Source organism: Temnothorax americanus, unplaced genomic scaffold (genome assembly GCF_048541705.1).
Source record: "Temnothorax americanus isolate GAGA-0224 unplaced genomic scaffold, ASM4854170v1 Scaffold20, whole genome shotgun sequence".
Taxonomy (NCBI): domain Eukaryota; kingdom Metazoa; phylum Arthropoda; class Insecta; order Hymenoptera; family Formicidae; genus Temnothorax; species Temnothorax americanus.
In genome coordinates this window covers 106,018-128,367 of record NW_027509339.1, presented here as the reverse complement: position 1 = coordinate 128,367, position 22,350 = coordinate 106,018, and the positions used below count along the sequence as shown (strand labels likewise).

The 22,350-nt window shown below is 40.5% G+C and overlaps 1 protein-coding gene across 3 annotated transcripts in view; it reads left to right on the top strand.

Moving 5' to 3' along the window:
* Positions 1–22,350, top strand: part of Imp (IGF-II mRNA-binding protein) — a 91,571-nt gene that overhangs the window by 33,734 nt on the left and 35,487 nt on the right. For 2 of the 3 annotated variants that reach the window (XM_077406355.1, XM_077406353.1), the window contains exon 1: positions 9,307–10,204. The exons of the other annotated variant lie outside the window; for it this stretch is intronic. In XM_077406355.1, coding sequence (XP_077262481.1) covers positions 10,116–10,204 — 89 coding nt within the window. In that variant the 5' untranslated portion in view covers positions 9,307–10,115. Of the gene's footprint in view, positions 1–9,306; positions 10,205–22,350 lie in introns of those variants that run through there. 3 annotated transcript variants of the gene reach the window in all.

Sequence of the window (22,350 nt, the reverse complement as noted above, 5' to 3'; positions counted from 1 at the left end):
TATAAGCTTAAAATTTGGTCTAAAGCATTTTGTATACGTATCTTTCATAGAAACTGAGAAAATTACAAAAAAGTGTGGCAAACCCTATTTTTTTACGAAAACTATTAAGAAAGGCATAATTGAAATGACAATTTTTTAAAAACTTTTATTTCAAAACCTGTTACTGCAGGATCACATACATATGCATATAAACTTTTGAAAAAATGTCGATATTATTTTTTCTAAAGTAATTTTATGTCATGTTTTGTAAAAAAAACTATAAATTATTAAGAAATTTTTAACATAAAGAAATATTTAAAAGGCTATATCTCTGGAAGTATTCATCATAGAAGGTCAAATAAAAAATTATTTTAAAGATAATTTAATAAACTTCAAGAAACATGTGTGTTTTTTTAAAAAAAAGATAACTCGGAAGTCTGTCATATTTTGAGAAGTGTACCTAAAAACCGTTTGTTTCTTTTACGGATATCAAAAATACTATTAGTCTTATGCAAATTGGTCAAAAACCAAAATAATGAAAATTTAATAACCTTTCTATTTTATTTTAACAATTTTTTACGTAGGACTACCCATTTCCGACTTATATTGTGAGGAAATATTTATTCTCATAATTTCCGAAAGTCAAAATTTTATTTAACCCGTAATATTTCCAGAAATATTAGTTGCGCGGTATAACATAAATATTTCATTTTGTAGGTAATTTAATTCTCTTTCACTTTCATTGTATGCATTTTTTACTTTTGGACAGCCAGAATACCGAGAAAAAACGCTCGAAGAAACAGTTCTTTCCTCATTTGCCCGATGCTTCAAAAAAATCTATCTCGGGAACTAATAGTCGTACGAAGTTCTACAAAAAACCAAATTGCGAGGAATTTTATCAGCTACATTTTCGCTTTGAATGTTCTTTCCCGTGAAACTAATATATTCCGAGTTATTCGCAAAAAACCCATTTTTGTACTTTTTTTTCAAGATGGCGCAGCCGGCTCACGCTCCATGTATGGGGACTTTTAATATGTTGAAAAGAACACTAAAATGAACCTGTATACCTATTTCTAGCTTGCCGGCAATTTTTTCATCCAAAAATCTTAATTTGACTGGCTATTACGCGATAAATCCTTTTTGATTGGAAATGCGATGATGACCGCGCGTATCCTTTTCATTAATAATTAATAACAGCGCGAGCGTGCGTCCCGTGAAGGAGGGAGAAGGCCGGAGATAACGGCGAAAAATCTTAATTACAGATTCGCGTTGCATAATGCTCCGTCGTGACGTCGGCCGTTTTTTTCTCTCGTCTTGTCCCGCCGAGAAGAAGCGGAGGCGGTTACCCCGCTTATCGATCTCTTTATCAGGACCCCGGATCGGGCCCCGTGTCCGGTCACGGGTGGACGTCGGATTTCATGGATACGCATGGTACGCGCGACCCGCAGGTGTAAAAGGGCCCCGCTTAATTATTCCGAAATGAATGAGGCACGCTGACGTGCAATAATTGTCATGCGTCTCTCTCCTCTCTTCCTCTTTATTCCCCGGATTTATGCTGCCCTTTGTAACCGGTCGAGCACTTTTGTGGACTCCGATCGTTCCGCTTTAACGCGATCGTAAAATCGCCGAAGAAGCGATCTGCGGTTACTCGAGCCCAGCTGCTCACGAGTCGCTCTCTTCGAATTCGAGATCGTCGCACCGCGCGCGGGACGAAACTTTGTTTGTGACATGGTTCGACATTATTACAAAGATTGCATCGTACACTTCTTTTGACAAGTTTATTACACGTTTAAGTATGACAGAATATTTGTTTGTCAATACAATATCATCTTGAAACACTTATTATCAGTTTAAAAAATCTTACAATTAGAATCCTCAAATCTATATCGCATCATACATTTATATAGTACTCCTGGTCGTAAGAAGTTTCTAATCTACTTTCTAATTACTTTCTAATTAAGATTAAAATTATAATTATTATATCTACAGAAATAATTCGGTTAACGAAGAATTCAAATTATTATATCATTTCACGAACATAATAAGTTCCAAATGAAAAGAAAAGTTATTCACTTCTCGCACACTTCTCATTTATATTTAAGAATCATCTAGTCTTTATCTCTTGGCCTCTTTATGTCTTATTTAAAGTGGCATTAAGAAATTAAAGATCAAAGAACGCGCGCACACTTTTCACGCTTATTACAATCAAGGTAAATCTTAATATAAACACAACTGTATCCGCAAGAAAAAACGCGTATCCCGCAGTGCTCTGTAGTTCATTAGTTATACCTCGGTATACTCATGCGACGAAAAGTGAAAACGCGAGCGGGCCGCGAACAGGTTTCTCGGCGAATTGAAATTTCGCACCGCCGCGGCTCGTAATATTCGCGCGCGCGACGAGGGCAATTTTTAACGGCGATGCCTCTTAATTACCGTGACCGCGGCGTAAAAGAAGACCGCCGTGGAGGATCCCGGGCCCGTAGAATATGCACGGATCACGGAAGACGACGACGACGACGACGACGTTGCACCTGGCCGAACGACTTGCAGGCCAGATGCGTATCTCGAACGATCCAGTTATTATTAATTCTCCCTGTTTTTTTTGCTTTTTCTATCCCTTCCCCTTTCGTCGCTTACCGCCACCGCTGCCGCCATCAAATACATCGCAATTAATATGCACGTCGCGAGAGAGACGGTTAATTGGAGAAGCGAGCGAGGCTTTTTTTCCCTATCGCGAAACTCAGCGTGACTCGGCGAGCTAGCTCTGCTGTCTTCGCGACTCACCAGCTTGATGTTTATTTAGGTAAATTATATCGGCTATGCACTTTCTGGCGCGTATCTCGCGACGTCGAGGGAGGAAGAAAAATAGCCTGTGGCTTGGTAGACACACCAATTAATTATTTTGATAATTATTACTTGTCTGAAGTAATTAATTTGATAATTTCGTACACGTTCTTTAATTAACAATGCAATATTTGTACATGATATATTTATCTTGTATAGTATCCATGCGTCTCAACGTTTATTCGTGGGTGTACCTACAAGCAATAGGAAAATAAACGTAGCGCGGGAAACACGATTATCCTGATCCTTTCCAGCCCCACTCCTAATCCCTCAGGTCCTTACATCCCTGCGTATCCTATAGAATGTCTTTTCCTGCTTGCAGGGGTAGCGGCACCGCCCTACCAGAATCTCCGGTCGGCCAGGTCGGCAACGGATGGAGGTGAGTGATTTTTCTGCCCTCTCTCCCGCCGGACTTACCTTCCTTACTCCATATCTCTTTGCCTTTCCTATCTTCTCGACCGCGTGTACGGATTGAACGCTAAAATAAATCAGTATAAGTGACAATAACGGTTTTATATATAGCTTGAAGCGGTAATTAATGTACAGCGCTTTCTCTCTTGGTCAAGGATATCACACACACATACACACACAAATGCCAACATAAAAATAAACGTCATTTGTTGATAACATTTCGAAAAATTAATAACTTTTGAGAAAAGTGAGAGGAATTGATTTGGAAAGTTGTTGTAATTTCACAACCTTACGAATATAAATAGAGAAGAAAAATTATATTTTTCATTTAATTTGAAACAGACACTATCTAGTATTAGCAACAGATTTTAATTCGAAAATTATCTAGAAAAATATTTTTAGTTGGAGGTCAGAAAATTATAAGAGAACATCTCAGATAGCATCCATTTGAAAATTTTTGCTGAGAATAAAGTAATAATATTTAACACTTTTCAAGAAATTTTTAACCGATGTATTTAACATTCTCGAGAAAATTTTGAACCGACTTGAGTCGTGATGCAAACTATCAGAAAATCTCGAAGAATGCAAGATTGATTCTTAAGATTTGCTAGAGTAGGCCACATGAAAAGATACTTTCCAAAGCTATAACCTTCGACCTCCCGGTGCGAAAATTCTCCAAGGATGCGTAGTCGCTATTGATTCCGGAGACTGTGCCGCCCTTACGCACCCTCGCGGTCTTTCTCTTCCCTGCTCCAAGCACGTCTCTCGTTGCCTTTTCCTCAGCTCCTCCCTCGGCATATTTCTCCCTTGTTCCTCTATCAGTATCTTCTTCCATCCACCCGCGCTGCTTGTCTTCCCCGGAGCAGCCTCATCTCCGAAATATCTCGGTCGCTTCTCCTTTTGCCGTGCGCTTAATACCGATCCACGCTGAAGGGGTTAAAACTATCCCTAGCTTCCAGCTGCTTCCGCGTTCGTTCGAACGATGAAGCCTCATTTGCTATCATAAAATCACGCGAAGACCGCATCTAATCATCGGAAATCTGATCGCCGACATCGAGTAGATTAACTCTTTCAGGGATGAAAGCGAAATTATTCCTAGAATCACAATATATTTGTTATGCGATAAACAAATATATCTTACATATTTAATATTTTAATACTTTTTTTTTAGATCATATCTTTATCATAAACATAGTTAAAAAAATTGATATTTTTATAACAAATTATAATCTTTACTTCCTGAAAGGAATAAACGTGAAAAAAATTGGTGAAAAGAGGAGTAGCTATCACAAAATATAAGAAAGTTTTAAAAATCTAAAACTTTCTTGATCTTTACATATTTAAAAAATTATTATCTATAATATCGGTAAAAAAATTTAGTAAAAAATAAAAGAACGATGTATTTGCAAAAAATATATTTCTCTAATATATCTATATATAATATATATATATATATATATATATATATATATGATATTGAAAATATTTAATATATAACATAACATAATATTGAGCTACATTTCTTAACTAGAGCTTATAAAGTGAATTAAAATTTACGCAGCAATTAAACATGCTCATAAAATTTGTGTGAAATAGAGACATGTGTATTTTCTTAGATTTTCAGGCAGGAATATTTAGTCATCGATCAACATACATGAATTCGAAACTCGGCATTTACGTTTAAGAAAACTATCATCTACGATTGTAATGCGTTTTTTGATAAATTTCGGGTAATCGCGTGCTTTGAGAAGTTTCTCTTCGAATAATTCGAAGAAGACAGTTGAACGGAGCGTTATGTTAGAGACTGTGCGCGCGCAAACAGAATGCTTCCCTTTCATTTACATCCGCCGGACGATCGACCTTGAGCAGACCTGTCGAAATCGAAGAGTCCTGGTGAAGGCCAGCCCGAAATCCATTAATTTTTATGCGCCCGGAAACCATTTGCCGATCCCACGCGCACTTGGGCCGCACGCTCCACTGATAGCGGTATTTACGAGCCATGCAACTATTAATTATCTTTAAACGTTACCTGAACCTATCCCAACCCCGTTCCAATTACCGTCAGGAACAAAGAAGCCGATATGCAGTTCTCGGTAACGATAGTCGGGAATTTTATTTGTCACTCACGTTCGCACGCGCTACTCAACCACTTTTTACTTAACGTTTACGCGTAATTAACAATATGATTTGTATTGCAAGTGTAACTACAGTTATCGTTATACGTATAACATGTTGTATATTGTATAAGATCGAGATTCTGAAACGCGGCGAAAGATTTCGCGGCACGTGGCTGCATATTTCCGAAGTGAGGCTAAAACAGAAAGAATAATCGTAAACGGCGAAAGACGCTTGTTTTCTGGGGAGCCATCGTGGATTCACGCTCGACCGAGGGGATAATCGATTGGCCATTCAGCGGAATTAGTTGATCGTGACAAGGTGGTCGATACCTATATGTTCTGGCTCACGGTACAGAAACGCGCGTCAACACGTGGTACTGAGACTTATAGACAAGGGAGACACAAAGGATATAAAAAAAAAAGTTTCTTCTCCGTTTCTCTCCTCCTCTGTCTCTCCCTTTTCCGTCTTTAAACTCGCTTCAAGTCGAGTTGATTCATTTCTGGCCGAGAAACACATAATCGATGTCGCGTATCATTAGCCGTTATTTGTCACATCGGTTTATCATATCGCTCGAACAAGTAAACGCAATTTGGAAGATGAGAGATCATTAAGAGAGAAACGCTATCAAAAGTTGCGATCGATGTTGCCGTCACAGGCCTCGTTTCTCGCCGTCTCTCGTTGAGAAGCTTCTTGAAGAGAAAGTGATGATGTAATCCATCGCGCATTTTTTCCCGCGGCAACTATCGTTATTGCCGCAAGTTTAAGCGGAAGTTACAAAAACTTCACTCGCCGATCGTCTCCAGATGCGCCGCACCGTGAATGATAAATTTTACTTCAAGGATAACACCCTCGTCATTGACGAAGATAATGACCGGCGGATCGAGCAGGAACGACGGAAAGTACCCGTCGACCTGCACCCATATACCTGCGGGCGCTCACAAAAGAGAGGACGAGTCCTTCCTTTTCTCTACCTGGAACGAACAAAGAGACCCCGTATAACGGAATCAACCCTGGGCGAACCGATAATCCCGACAGGCATATATGTTGGACCGATTTTTCGCAAACTCGGTGCCAACCTACGAACCTATACGGACTTTGACTGTAGTTGCCGCCAACAGCAATTCCAGAGCGTTAATGAATCGAACATCCATTTCGCGAAACAATGGATGACAGTACTTCAAGTCACCCGGTAGAGCTATGCGACGCAACTCCCGGCAGGGGGTCGATCGGCGAAGGGCCCTTCAGCAGTCGATCAAAGAGCGCGTTATTGCGTTCCCCGCGAGATTCGGCAAGTCGAAATTCAGATTGCCACGTGCGACAGAGAGGAAAGAGTTTGGAGTAACGCGTGAAAACGAGTTGGACAAAACAGTAGGAAAAGACGTAGAGACGACTCGATCCTCCAAGGTTTCAACCAGCGCGCTGAGAAACTTCTCGACTTTCGATGTGGCGCACTAGCAAAACTCTTGAAAGTGATTCCAACATTTATAACGATAATGACGCAGCTTACATCGATTTCCTTGAAACTCTTAGGTATCAAAATCCTACAAGTACATACAGTCAAAACTATAAGTACATACTTAAGTTCTGCTGAACACCGAAAAAAGGTTTTAGTTATAATAACGAAGGCTTGGTGAAATAGCTTCAACTAAAGGGTTTAGTGATTATGACGAAATAATTTGGTTAATGTTAACAAATTTGGTTAACATTAACCAAATATTTTGTCATAATCACTAAACCCTTTAGTTGAAGCTATTTCACCAAGCCTTGGTTATTATAACCAAACCTTTTTTTCAGTGAAGTTATAGGGAAAGTTATTCTTGGAGAACTAAATTTCAAAGCCGATTTCCCCATCGACAGTCATTTGCGATTTCATATTTAGCAAAAAAATTTTATCAACAATATCTGTTTTTAGAATATGAGGTTGGATTTTGATGTTTTATGGTAAAATAATAAATTTCGATATACATGCTAGTTAAAAATAACAAGATATTATTTAACTCAAGGTATTGTTTTAAATTTCATCCTTTTAACATTTAACAGTGTGTTACAAGTCGATTCTCGATAGCGAGATGAATTCAGAACATATCTTTAACCCTATTTATTCCAACCAGCCCTTTCGTGTCCCAACGGGTTTCTAATCCTCGCATCATAACTCACGAACGAATTGACGAAATTTAATGTTCCAAAGCGCAAATTAAAGCTAAAAGTAGTAGCTTTAATTTGCGCTTTGGAACATTAAATTTCGTCAATTCGTTCGTGAGTTATGATGCGAGGATTAAAAAGAGCGGAAAACACGTTGGAGTGAATAGGGTTAACATTTTATTATACAGTTGCAGTCGAGAGTTAATATTTCATTCTTGAACGCAGCACACCGTGTATTCAAATCCTAGTATTCATCGGTGTTCGCCTTCACTCGCGGTCAATGACGCGCGTCTTCTGCTATATCTAATACGCACTATTCGGCATGGCGCGTATCGACCCCGATTACTCCGGCGAGCCACCTCGAATTGTCGCCGTCGAACACGACCGACTCATTCCACTCGTTCGTACAAAGGAATACACGAGAAGTACGTTGGACCGTCGTGCGCACAAACTGAACCAGTCCTGAGAGAGACTTAAGATAATTCGATAATTAATTTAACAACAAATTACATCTTTCTCGTTCGCTAATTGCGTACGATCGGAAAACTCGTACGAATATAAAGGGGAGAGACGACGCGCGCGAATCCCCGCGCTTTTCCGAGAGAGGAGCGAGAGAAAGAGAGAGAGAGAGAGAGAGAGAGAGAGAGAGAGAGGGGGAGAGAGAGGGAACCATCGGCGTGGAGGCGATAGTATGTGTATATACTTCCCTCACGCACGCGTCGTAAACCGCCTTCTCAACGAACGGTGCGCCTCCGGTGGTGGGGTACACCCGGCGCGTAAAGGGGAAGCCTAGACCTGGTGGGGACAGATTGGGCGCGGCCTATGACGGGACCGCGCCGCGCGTGTTATAAAAATATAATATCGGTGTTACCTATATAGAGCTCTTTCTCACTAGATATCCCGTCCGATATTTGGCCGCGCCGAATACGCGCGTGTTCTCCGGTCCCTCCGCGTATCGTTGCACGCGTGTAACACGCGCACCGGCGAACGGCGTAGCGTTCTACTCCGGTATTCATTGATCGCCGCGATCGAATCTTGCTCCGGCGAACGGAGGAAAGAGTGGAGACGTGCCAGGGAGTGGGAAGAAGAGAGAGAGAGAGAGAGGAGTGGAGAAGAGAGGGAGGGAGGGGACACCCCCACGTATCGAGCAGCGCCATTGACAGCGCGGTACTGCGTGGAGCCGCGAGCCGAATAGCAGATACCACCGATACATCGGATCCCGAGGCGCACGTAATCGGCGTGAACCGGCGCGGCGCGGCGCGGCGCGGCGCCGAGAGAGAGAGAATTTGGCGGTCACGATCCTGCGCACCCCACGCGACCACCGATTGATCCACGTGCGAAGACAGTGACAAAAGTACGCGCGCGTGCTACGTGTGTGCATCCGACACGCCGCTGACGCCGCCCGTCATTGTCGAGTCCGGCGATCGGACGGCAGCCGCGCTGCCGCAGCCCGGGATCGTCCCGGAATCGTCCTCGACGGACGGCCAATCGCATTCGGGCCGGTCTGCTACACTCGGTTGGTAAAAAAGCACAACCCGGCTCCGATACGTCGAGGGAATTCCTACGTCGGCCCAGAACGAGGGGGAGGGAGAAAGGGAGAGAGAGCGAGGGAGAAAAACGGAGCGAGACACCGGAGCGGCCCGTTCCGAGGGAGAGAGGGTAGCGCCTGAAGAGAGAAAGACGCAGGAAGCGGACGCGCGCGGCGCGTTGCGGGGAAGAGAGATAGAGAGAACGCAGATAGAGCGTAGAGAGGGGAAGGGGACGGCTCGCTTAGAAGGCTAGGTATCGGGAGACGACGGGGAAAGCTAGTGCTTCACCACCCGCACGAGTTTCCCTTGGACATTCGTCCGAAGCAATTCGCGGCGTGTTTTCTTCCCTCTCCGAGTGCGAGTGGACTACGGTTGGACGGTGCCCCTCGTCATCGGTTATCCTCGTCGTCATTATCATCATCGCCGTCGCCGCCGTCGCCGTCGCCGCTGTTGTCGTCGTCGTCGTCGTCCGTCGCCGTCGCCGTCGTCGTCGTCGACTTGATACACAATCGTCATTTATCCGTGACGTAAATCGCGTCGTCACAGAGTCTCCTAAGAAGGAGGGAACGGCGTGCTCGAAGGAGGGAGTAAAACGCGGGACGGAAGTCGGAAGAGAGCCAAAGAGGAAAGGAAGAGAGAGAGAGAGAGTGAGGAAGTGCGTGCGTCGTAATCGGCGAGGAGGAGAGATTATACGGCAACCCGAAATCATTCGCCGAGATATATCGTGTGTGTCGCCACGACACGTACGCCGTGCCGCTCCTCATTCCGGAGCGGATCCGTCGAGGAGGGCGTTAAGGGCGAAAGTGCACCAGTATACCTTTTTTTCTACGCTTGTGTTCCCTCCCTCTCTCTCCGCACCTCGGTGGCGCGGGAGATCAGCCAGTGTTTTAGTGCCAGTGTTTAAAGTCTACCTCAGTCGGCGGCTTGCGGCCGATAAAGCAGTTTAACAAAAGCATATTTAACAGAGAGAGAAAAAGAAAATTAATACGTGTGTGTGTATATATATATAGAAGGAGACAAGTGTAAGCGCGTAATCGTCGCTTCATTTTGTGCGCGAGTTTTGCAACAGAGAGCAAAGTTATTATCGTAAACATGTCTTTGGATAAGTTCGCGGAAGGCGGTATGCTGCAGAAGGAGATGGAGCGTCTGGAGATCGAGGAGAAGAACGGTGATAGTCCGAGGTAAAACTTAAAGAAACACGTAGCGTTATATTTCCTGTTGGTCGCCAATTAACCAACGCAGGTGTTAATTTGCGATTTTAATATTTCATTAGTAGATTACACATACGTTCATTGAGATATAATTTAAAATTATTATCTGTTCTGTATGTTCTGAGAAGAATTTCATATTCTTGAAAGAGAAAAAAGAAACGGAATGCGCGTTACACAAATTAAAATTAAATTTTGACGGAATATTATCTTGATACGAAACACTGAGAATATTTTCGAGACATTTTACGATCTGCTTTCGATCGTACGATTCAGGCATTTCTCACGTACATATCAACAACTCTACAAGCTTGCGAGAGGACTTGCGAGGGCAATAACACAAACATGAACGAATATTGGAGGTCGTTCAAGAATGGTTAGTCATTTCGATTAGGAGTAGTCGATAATTTCGTCGACAACAGACGTAATGTATTATTGTCGTTCGTTATGAGTATACATGGCGCACGCGAAATTTCGATGTGATTTCGACAGAAATACACGAAAGTTTAGAATACACTTAACTCCGATGGAAAACTCCGGTTAATCCAACGCGGTTTAATGCGAGATTTAATGCAACACTATACATTCGCGATTCGCGCGATTGTCGGAGATACTGGTACGCAAATCAACGCGAATAAGTCAAGACCATACATTTCTAATTGGTCGATTACGTCAGGCCGCGATTGTTTGCGAATTCACTTTTTAAGATGCGTGGCGATTATGTAATATGATGAGGTAAATTCCGGATATCGGTCGCTTCCGCCGTCGTCAATTAAGTTCTCATCCTTGCTCTTTCACGACTAAGGTATATAAGGGTTCTTTAGGTTTATTTGCGAAGAATATAGGATGACATAGGGAGAAATCGGGGACACACTTAATTTAATAAATTAATTATTATATAAAAATACGCACACAGTGTGAGAAACAAGAATGGTTAACATTTCGTACTATAGTCAAGCTATAAAAATGATCTTTTTTTTTATAAATAGCCGATATTATGTATTTTTATATATTTTTTAATATTCACATATTGAATGCTCCCATCTTCGGTATCTATACTTAGAGAGAGATCGTCCATTAAAAAGAACACTGATCGATTAAACACCAAGAACGAAAGTTGTTTCTTCGATGTTGTCGCTCACGGCGGAGCTTTCGTCTGTGCGGACCGTTTCAAATATATATACCTGCCTGCCGATTTACACGCCGCGAGACAAATATAATGGCACGCAGACGGCGAAATTGTATCGCGATTCCGTCTCGACGAAGTCGAGTGTCGTCTAATCTCACGGCCGGCCACAAGAATTACGCTCGCAGAGTCAACAACCTCCTCGATAAATATCGCCGATAACGTAAATCAAATTACGCACGCACGCACTCCGTGCGCGGGCGTATCTTGTCATTTACACTATATGCCTCCTCGGCGGCATTCGCGCTTTCGTATGCCGCTGAATGGTCGCGATCGACTTCGAGTGACGGGAGATAAAAGCCGTTTCCATATTACTGAACGTGATACGCAATCAGATTCGCAATAATATCGCGCGAATTCACGTAGTGGATTTATGTAGTTATAATTAAAAAAAAAAAGGTTAAATATTATTTAAACTCATAAATGAATTGATGTCAGAAGTGACGAGAGCCGTAAAGCCATTAGACAAATACGTCCGGACAGGAATTACTATTTAATGAAGTTGTTTTAACTTTTTCGCATCACGGAGAACCATCATAGCGGCTTTCGTTGTACACTATATATACATATATGTATATAATATATGTATGTATTTATCTGACATATATATGCATGTATATTAAAGCCGTTATAGTTACCGGAAACATACACCGTTCGAATAAGGGCCACTGTAGTGGCACGTCGAAAATCTTCTCTGGTGTTTGTGAAGACATTACAATGACTCACCTAGTTCACATTAAGTCACTAAACAAACTCGTTAAAAGTAGTCTCTCTGTCTATTTACGATAATTTGTATAAATATGTCTTATGATAAAGACACGTCATTCAACTTTCCTTTCGATTTCCAGGGAAGAAAAACTTTTTAATTAGTAAAGTTAGAGGTAGTTATTTTTTCTATGGTAGTTTTGTTCGGTTCCATCGTGGCAAGAAGGTTAACAACTCCGAATGAGAGCAGCCAATGTCGTTCCGTGACACTCGAAGATAAAATATTGAATATCTCATAACGTTCTCTTTTCTTCACAGTCGCAGAGAGAGATTGGTTGTTGCGTATACATTGTATATATTTCGCACATATATCATGCATATACATATTAAAATGAATTATTAAAAAATCGATACAGTGCCAAAAATTACAAGACCACAAATTGTAGTGTTTAAAAATTCAGCAGGTATACTTGAATTATGATCTGATATATTTAGGGAAGATTAACGAATTTTATCGAATTAAAATTTTGTCATCGAAATATTTAATAATAAATCTAAATACATCAATTATTGTTGTATATAGTAGGTCTATTAATGTTGTTGTTATTATTGATTTCTCGTGTAAAAGATTTTATCGTGGGCAATTAAGATCGATAGAAAGTAATGTTTAAAAAATCGATGCAATCAATAATCAGCCAGTTTCTTTCTCAGCTAAAGCCGACTCTGGTCTTGGCGTGTTACACGTGGCGTGATTTCGTCCCTGAACGGCGTCGCCATCAGCATGATGGACGTCACCACGGACGGGAAATTCTTTTGGGCGAAGAGTTTATCACGTACGCATATAATGTTTACTTATCGCGTTATCGCCCGATCGGAATTTTTTTTATCGGAAAAACTCTAACAGAGGCTGACCAAGAAGCATAACAATAAATTGAGAAAGGTTCACGATACTCACGTGTAATTGTTCGAAATAAGAAGAGTTCTAAGACGAATTTAGTATAGGCCGTCGTTAGGTTTTAACTTGTAATCTTCGAGCTCTTATATATAAAACTGTCAGTGTTGTAGAAAAATGTCACGTGAATTGAAAAATTATTCGATTAAGACTATATAATATATACATATAATATAAACTGTATACGTGTTTGAATATCTTACAATAAATTTTATATAGAAATATAAATGTGAAATAGATAGATTTTCATATGCGCTTTTCACAGACGGAAAGCGTCGAAATCGTATCGAAAGGCACATTGAAATTTATAACTCGCACAACGGCTTCGTTGTGTTTGCGATATAAGATTTTGTCGAAAATGGCGGCGATAGAGCGAGGGGGACGGTATCGCGTACGTGACTTCAAGAATGACACCCCGTAAAACGAAAACGCAGCGTGACTCATTCGAGAAGGTGGAATAATAAAGAACAGGGATCAAGCAAGACTTTCTCTGCCGCCATAAACGGAGTATACGCGCGCATTTATATGTACAGATCATATTAACATCAGCTTTAATTTTCAATCGCGCCTCGTCTGGCTAATTGAAAGTCAGGTTTTTCTTTATAAAAATATCGGAGCGTTTCTAAGTTTTGAGATATATATAACTCCTCGAGTTGTCAACGATTTGCAACGCGTAAGAATTAAGATTTGGCTCTAATTTTTAAGGTGATAATTATGGAGAACATTTGGAGCATTTTCCAAGATATTTTTAATTTTACTACAATCACAAGTGTACTCCGTTCGCTAAAATTTCATCGAACAGCTCTTTATTCATAGCAAATGTAAGTTTTTTGTAAATCACTCGAAAGTACTCGCGGGATATAACATGAAAAAAAGTGGTTTAGATTTCTGATGAAGTTTAACAAAAATGGGGCCGCACGTGTAATTCCTAGCGGCGCCCATGTGCACTCACGTGGAGAACTCGCATCAGGTACGCGCCGTGCGTGCGCGTCCGCGTGACACGCACGAATTAGGGCCAGAAATAGTGCACCATATCGCGCACGAACTGCGACGCGACTTAAAAATAACGCGGGGAAATAGACCATATATGTACGCGTACGGCGGTTTATTATGGCGAAGTCCGCACCGGAAACCGGCGGTAAATAAATAGGCGGAAGAAGCGAGGGCAAAGGTAGAGAGAAAACGTCTCGCTTGGCGTTCTGTATTCGAAAATGTCGGTTTGGAAAAGAACGCGCGCTTGAAGAATCGAAACAAAGAAATGGGGAAAAAATATAAAGCTCAAGATGGTGTTAACGACGGAAAGTGAAAAACGGCTCGGCAAATTGAAAAAGAATATAAAACCTAGCTGGTTTTGATGAAAATATATTTGCTTAGGAAGGAAAATGTGGGGAAAATCGCGAACTCGAGACATTTTAGGGAAGCAACGAAATGGAAAATTCCGGAAATCAGTCGAAAACTCGGGAGTCGAGAAGGAAAAGCAGGCTACTAATTCTGATAATTGAAACAAGGGGAATTAAGAGATCAAAAGATTCGTCTTCAGAGTACCATGCACATGTATATGTATTAGGTGTCGCGATCGAAAGGGAAATCGCGAATTTCGTCGATACGTGAAAAAGATCGGCGCTGCGAACGTTTACCTATATAGCGAACACGCGTGCGCGAAACTTACGACGTGTCACCAGTGATATTTTTCTTTGCCTGCTTACGTAATTTTCCATTACGTAAACGCGTGACGACACGCGCAATTACGTCGTGAATTCTTCTTTCACTTCGCGAAGGAGCGCGCGCGTATTAGAGACGCAAGCGAATCCGATTCTTTAAGTCGCGACACGGGTCCAAAAATATAATACAATGAAATAGCAGAATGAAAAGTACAAATCATTACACTCCGTGTACGCGCGTACAATCTCTTTCTTTAGAGATAGTGGACATTATATAGCAATATTTACAAATTAATACTTTAAAATATAAATAAAATATTTCGTAACGGAGATTGTTACATAATTAAAATAGAAATTACTATTGTACGAAATGTCAGACAAACTTTCCCTTCTGCTTCACGGCAAAAGCGTTCTTGCTTCCGTTCTCTCTTGAAAGAATTCATTTCGCTCATTTCTTTTATCTCGTCGGTCGTGTGCGAGCTGCGCTTGGAAAAGAGAAAACGAAATTTAGAAACGTTCTGTGCTTAAACACGCGCGGAGAAAAATGCTCTATCTGCTCTTGTAATATTACACCCGCGTCTTTATTTTCCCCGCCAATTAAACCCGCGGGACGGACACGTGATGCGGTTCCAGCCGAAACTTTCCACGCGAGGCCCCGCTCGCCTTGTCCCCTCCCCGCTTCTAAATCTCCTAATAGCGATCGTCATCATCACACTCGTCGCCTCGCACGCATACACGCACTGCCGCGTCCACATTACCGCGCTCTTCATACCAAACAAACAAAACCGCTCCAGACGGATCGCAATCAGCACTAAATGCGCATTGACATATATCACTGTGGGATTCCTCGGAATTCTTTGACAGAGCTTTTTTCATGCCCGAAGAAATACACCTTCGTTGAATTAAATTCTTTTAATTAGAAACTAAATAATAAATTAAAGCGTAATATTGCGTATGACGAACATTCTCATAAGCTTTATATTACAATGTAAAGCAAGAGGTGCGCCAACAAGCATCCTGCCGCAATTTGAAGCGAATAAATGAATAAGGAAACCGCAGGACAACCTCAAAGTAACGCGAGACGCGCGCGGTGTTGAAATTTGATGAAGAGATGATCGCACGCGATCGCACGGTTCTCTCACGCGACGACTCGTTAAAAAAACCGCTCCAAAAAATATAGTAGTATTTTTACACTCCCGTCGAGGAGTGCAGATCGTTCTCGCGACCTCCAAAAATACAAAGGAAAAAAATTTGTGAAACTGCAAGTCGTTTTTACGACTTTTAAATGTATAATATACGAAGGGAAAAATTCGTGAAAAACACACGAAACGACTAGGATTCGAGTCAAAGTATCAATTGCAATTTTTTTACATGATAATCGTCTTCAAAAGGGGTATTATCGCACGCGCAAAAAGCGGTTACGCGAAGAAGATTGCGTGGAAAAATCGCGCGGCTGCTCTCTATTGTTCTATATAACAAGACAAATAATGACGGATAACCATAATAAAGTTAAGTGGGCAAGAAGGTGCGGCGGAGGGAGAGGGACGAATTACGGCGGAGGCGGCTACGTGGCGGAACAACGTGCGTGACTTTAATTTAAGAGCGGACAAGTCCGGATACGGCGATCTCGGCGATGCGTCCTCTCCCTGCTGAGATCGCGAGTAATAGAAATGTAAATGGCGAACGGGCGATTCCGAGAAATGGAAACGGTCTGCTCGTACTTTCACGACGAGAGGCCGGCGAACGTCATGGAGACGCGTGTTCGAGTTACGTCGCGGCTCGCGGCCGAGCCGCCATTTTCTGCTGGCACGGCGGTCTAAGCAGATATAGCGGATGCGCTATTTCGAATAGAGGGAGAGAGCGAGAGAGAGAACGTGTAATATAACACGTTAGTGCATAACATAAATAACGTTTGATTTGCGCGAGCGGATCGAAAGGAGATGCCGCGATGAGCGGCCTTATCATCGATTCGTCGAAGCGAGTAGCAACGGCGAAATACCACGTCACGTGTCGCATCGGCCAGGCTCCGTATAGAGCGTTCTCTACGTTGTTCGTGGCTCTATCTTCCAGTGAAAACGCGCATCGCGCCTTTTTTCGCGTCGGTAACGCAGGCATCTATGACACTGTCGTCGCGGAAAATTCTTCCCGTCGAAAACGTTCTTTTCGACTATAATTTCAAGATTAGTATATAAATTATAGCTACCTCGAGCACTCGGCGGAGACGTTCGATTGACTCTTTTCTTTTAGTATCAAAATCGAATCAGTCACCGAATACATTTCATTGTTAGACAAGATATTAAGTTACTGCGTGACGATGCAAACTGTTATAGCGATTATTACGAGAATATAATAGCCAATTTTCAATTTTCAATACTAAATATCTTAGCCAAACTATATATAACCTTTTAATTAAACAAAGAATGAGATTTTATTATGTTTGACTTTTGAAACGTTTGAACTTGCCATAATGAAGATGTCTTCCATCACTTTTATATAATAGCAAAACAGTTAAAAAAAGGGTGCAAATTACAAACTTGCACATTGCTTCCTCATTATTACAGGAAGCTTTTATTTTATTTAATGTATGATTATTAATATTTATTTTTTTGGCTTCCTCATAGAGGAAGCCAAATTTTTCAGTTTTTTCCACCCCTATTTCATGTATAAAAAATTTGGTTGATTAGACTAAACTTTATCAGGGTTCTATGTATGTACGAAATGTCTGTAACTCCAGAACTAATTAACCAAATCTTAATTAATTATATATGAAAAAGGGGTAGAAAAAACTGAAAAATTTAATAGAATTAGATATAGATCGCTATATCAAATATTGAGAAAGCTATAGGATAAAACACGCTTTTCTAAAAAAAAAAAAAATTTGAATAAAATCTATACTGGTCAACTGATTTTAATAAAATTTGAGGAGAACATACTTTCTATGATACTCTATCGATTAAAAAAATGCATCCCGATATCTAAAAAATTGTAGAAGTAGATGCGTGTACAAAAAATCCGCATACATACTTTCGGACATTTTTTACTAATACGATTTCTCGACATTTTGGAACATTCTAAACCTATTTCTATCAAAATCTCGAAAAAAAATTTGTTCACCATCACAAAGCTTTCTCTATGAGGAAGCAAAAGCAAATAATAATAAATTAAAGGGAGTACAAATAATTTTCCGCCGTTTTTTATCAAAAAAATCATTCCCAACGATAAACGATGTGAAATTGCTTGTTGAGTCACTCCTAATGTAAGTGCAAGTTCTTTTTGCGTTTGGCACGAATCTTCCTCCAATAATGCTTCCAATTTCGTGTCTTCGTACCATAGACATATATAATAGACTGAGCATTCCCATTGGAGATCTTCCGACAAGATCTGAAGGACAGAATATATGCTTGTAGCGGCGCTTTCCTTTTCTAACATTTATAGGTTAGGATACGATTAGAAAAAGAAATCGCCACTGCAAGCATATCTTCTGTCCTTCAAATCTTGCCGGAAGATCTCCAAAAGGAATGCTCAGTCTATTATATACGTCTATGCTTCGTACACTTTCGGCCTTCCGCTACGTTCTTTGTCCTCGACGTCAAAATCACCGTTCTTAAACTTTTGAAACCACTCACGACAACTTCTATGCTTCTACAAGCAATCGATGCGCCTCAGCTGCAGATTTCTTCAAATTAAAGAAATAAATCAAAAGTTCCCGCAAATGACGCTTATTCGGCTCAAAATTCGACATTTTTGCACGAAAAGAATTATGTGATGCCGATACAGTCTGATACTATGTCAAGTTTATGGTGTTGCCCAGATGTCCAACCTTACGATATAACACTTTACATCTGACAATTTCAACCATAACCTTCTGGTGGGGCCATCTATTGTAAAACGGCGGAGACTTATTTGTACACCTAATAATAAAAGAATCTGTGAAAAAAATTAAGGGAGAAAACATCTTGTGGCCGATATAAAATTCCTTCCGATTTGCTGAATTTTTATTTAAAAAGTTGAGGAATAGGAATGGTTACAACTGAAGAAGTTGTATTTTCTCTATTCTCTTTATTTTATCGCTTCGTTACGGAAATATTTAAGAAGGAAACTCCGCTGAATGCAATATGCATCAGCCTGCGTTTAATATTTGCAAGAAAATATCTTTCCAAACGTTTTCGTCTCACACAAAGTTTTCCGTTATCGCCTGCATATCATTCTCGCCTCCCTGTCAATCTCAGCGTTAAGGTTCTCCTCTTGGGAAATCTTCCGAACAAAGAAGCCAGGTAAATTTTTGGCGCGTTTTAACGGTCCTTCGGGCTCGACGGGTAAACTTCCAGGAAGGCCCCTCTGTCGATTTCTCAATATTTCCTTTTACCTGAACACGCCGGGATCGAGCAGACCTGAAAATTTCGAAAGAGACACACGGGAAATAACAGAAGGGTATCTTTTATGAGCGTTTCTACAAAGAACTGCGTTCTCTTTCTAAAACTTTTCTGATGGTCTCCGGAATATATTGTTTAATTTATAAATTCCTTTTAGAAGTTTTTCTTCTGGAATTTCTTTAAAAAAATAATCTTTTATGATGGATCCTTATTAACGAACCCTGGTAACTTAAAGAATAATATTCCTTTGCCTTTTTTTATCTTCTCTATTCCATTGTATCTTTTCCTTACTTTCCCTAAATCTCAGTTTTTATTTTCTGTCAAGATTTTCAAAGGTGATCTCAACCATATCCGATAGCATTTCGCTATTAGAAATCTTTTCGTGACAATGGAAGATACACGCGGATAACAGCAAAAAAAACTGCCAAAAATTCTTCTGAAAACAAACATCTTTTTTTTAAATCATAAGTAATTTTAAGACGTTCAAGTTTTTCGAATTTTACAATGTAAATAACGCAGAAAAGCTTTAAAGAAGAGGCTTTTTACACGCAAAATTTAAACTTAGTGTATCTCTCTTAGCGAAATAACTTAAGAGCGTAAAAATGGCGTCGGCGCTCAAGATGACAGCCGCCATTTGCAAACCGGCTTGCGATGTCCCTGACTGATTAGCATACAAGTTGCATACTAGTCAATCATTATCAAGCTGTAGCGCTAACAAGGATTTACTCTTATATCTGCAAAAATATTTGATAAATTAACATAAGAAAATAATAGCAACTCTTCCGTTCAAATTTTTAATAGATATTTGGATTATTTGTACAGTTATCAGTTTTTCTTTTTAGTGCGCTTCAAACAAGCGACGCGAATAGTTTGAAGAAAATATTAGAAGTTATAAATATTACATAATTTATTTCATCAACTTTTATTACAATGACAATTTTGTCACATCGAGATTGTACTAAAATTAATCGTATCGGAAATATATATTAATTTATATAACAATTATACATTTAACACGTTGAAATATACAATTATACTTTGGATAATAGATTACGTTATGATAACTTAAGCATAAAGTTATCGAGTCGTCTCGAGTGTCTCTCTATTATTCTTAGTTCTCATCCTCGATATTTCTTTCGTTCCTTCGTATATAATCGATGACTGAAAAATTCCTCGCAGACTGCGAATCGCGAAGTGCATCGAATAGCCGAGACGCATCAGCGTGACATTATGCTCGCGCGATAGTCGCGGTATTTTCTCTAATCAGCTCGCGCGGGAGTTCCTTGCACTCTCTTTGTCTCTCCCGTCGATCAACGCACCCGCGAACGATTCCGTTTCCACCTTATGGCCGAAGAAGCAGACAGACGACGCCGTGCCCCGTGTCGCTGGCCGCGTAGTCTTTCCTCTCGTCATCGGATGCGTTCCTGGAAGTGCAACGGAGCCGTGTCTCCATACGTGGCTAGCAGTTTCTCCGTAACATTGATTAGTGTGTCTTATCAGAGTCTCGTAAGCAACGAACATCCAGCACCTCGCCTTTTCGCTCCTCTCGCGAAACTTTGTCACGACTTTTTGTGAGATAAAATCTAATAGCCCGCGATTATAATTCAAGTTTTTTAGTTTATGTACGTGACTTGCCTAGTTCTGTCCAGCACAACTTGTATTAGGTACTGCATGTACAAAAATTATAAATGTTAGTTTAATTATCTTCAGCGTTTCTAATCAAAGATACGAGATCTAATTAGAGATTCCGCGATTCGCACTTTAATTATTTAAATTAGAATGGAAGTAAATTTATGTGCAAACGTGTGTGCTTTTACTCTGCAAGTACGTTACGGCGTAAATATAACAAATAAGTTATGCGGACCGAATAGCACATAAAATATAAACGAATATACAATACGATTGTGCTCAATGTAAAATACATTTATTGCCCTGTCAAAACAATCGTTTGCATAAAAGAAATTTGTATTCGCTGAACACGGCATTATTTGCCGACGGGAAATGTATACCCTCCATACATTGTTCTCTTTAAGAATATATTTCTTTATCTCGTTAATCTTGTTCAACCGTAATTTCAGCTTGTTCGTACAAGCTGAGAAATGTTTAGGGAAATGGAAAATAATTTGTAGAGAGAAATTAATTTAAAGAGGAAGTTGTAACGTGATACAAGTCAGTTCTTTATGATTCCAACGCGACGGCCTCTTTCGTCCCCTGCCGTGACAATTTAAAAGGTTAATTAGACTATCGCTGATTATCGCGTTGGGCTTATCCTTCCTTTCTCTTGCCGACCACGTGTAACGGTTTGTAAACGTACAGGGGTCTTCATGGCTGCCTCTTTCCGGTCGATCGTCAACTAACCGAGGTCACGCGAGCTTGCGTAAAAAGGCACATATCTGGCTTTCGCGATCGAGTCAGACCGTGGGCCATTATTTATTCAACAGCCTCGTCCTACTTTTTGAGCTTTTCGCCGAGCCCGTGCAAGTCCGCGACGTCAGGCTGAAGGAGGGCTAAAAAAAATAAAACGAGGGTGAGAACCAGGGGCGGAGAAGAAGAGAGTTCGGGATGCTTCCTAAGATTTATTGTATTTTATTTTTATAATCGTTTTTATGCTCCTTTAAAGTGTTTGCTCGTTAAGACTTTACACTTCATTTTATATACTGTACCCATCGTATTCTAATTTATCGACTTAATAATTTCAATTGATATCCAAAATGTTTTTGCTTACTGACAATATATTTCACTTATGAATTCAACTTTCTGTAGCGCAAGTTTGATCGATCGCTATTTATTTGCATGATTTTTTTATATTCAATTTTGATGGTACAATCAACATTTTTAAAAGCTTATACGTACCAATACTTGAAAATTCATCACGCGAAAGCCACGCGGAAATGAGCATACTGGTTCCCATGCAATTTTTGCTGAAAAAATCATTTTTAACAGATATTATCGAATTTTCCCATTGCAAGGTATGGTATTTAGCGTCACGCGAATTCTGATGAGACCGCAACGTGATAATTAAATTCGGGGTGATTTTGCGCGCTCTATTGTAGTCATCGCTGTTTACGTTCTCGAGATGCATCGTCGTCGCTATGTATCGCAAAAACACGGGCGGAAATGATCTAAACGGAACAGCGAGAAACAAGAGAGACGCGAAACACGACGAATCGAAGCGGCAAGGGAGGAAGAAAGAAAACGAGAATGGTGTCAGAGATACAGGAGAGAAGAGGAGAGAACTCGGC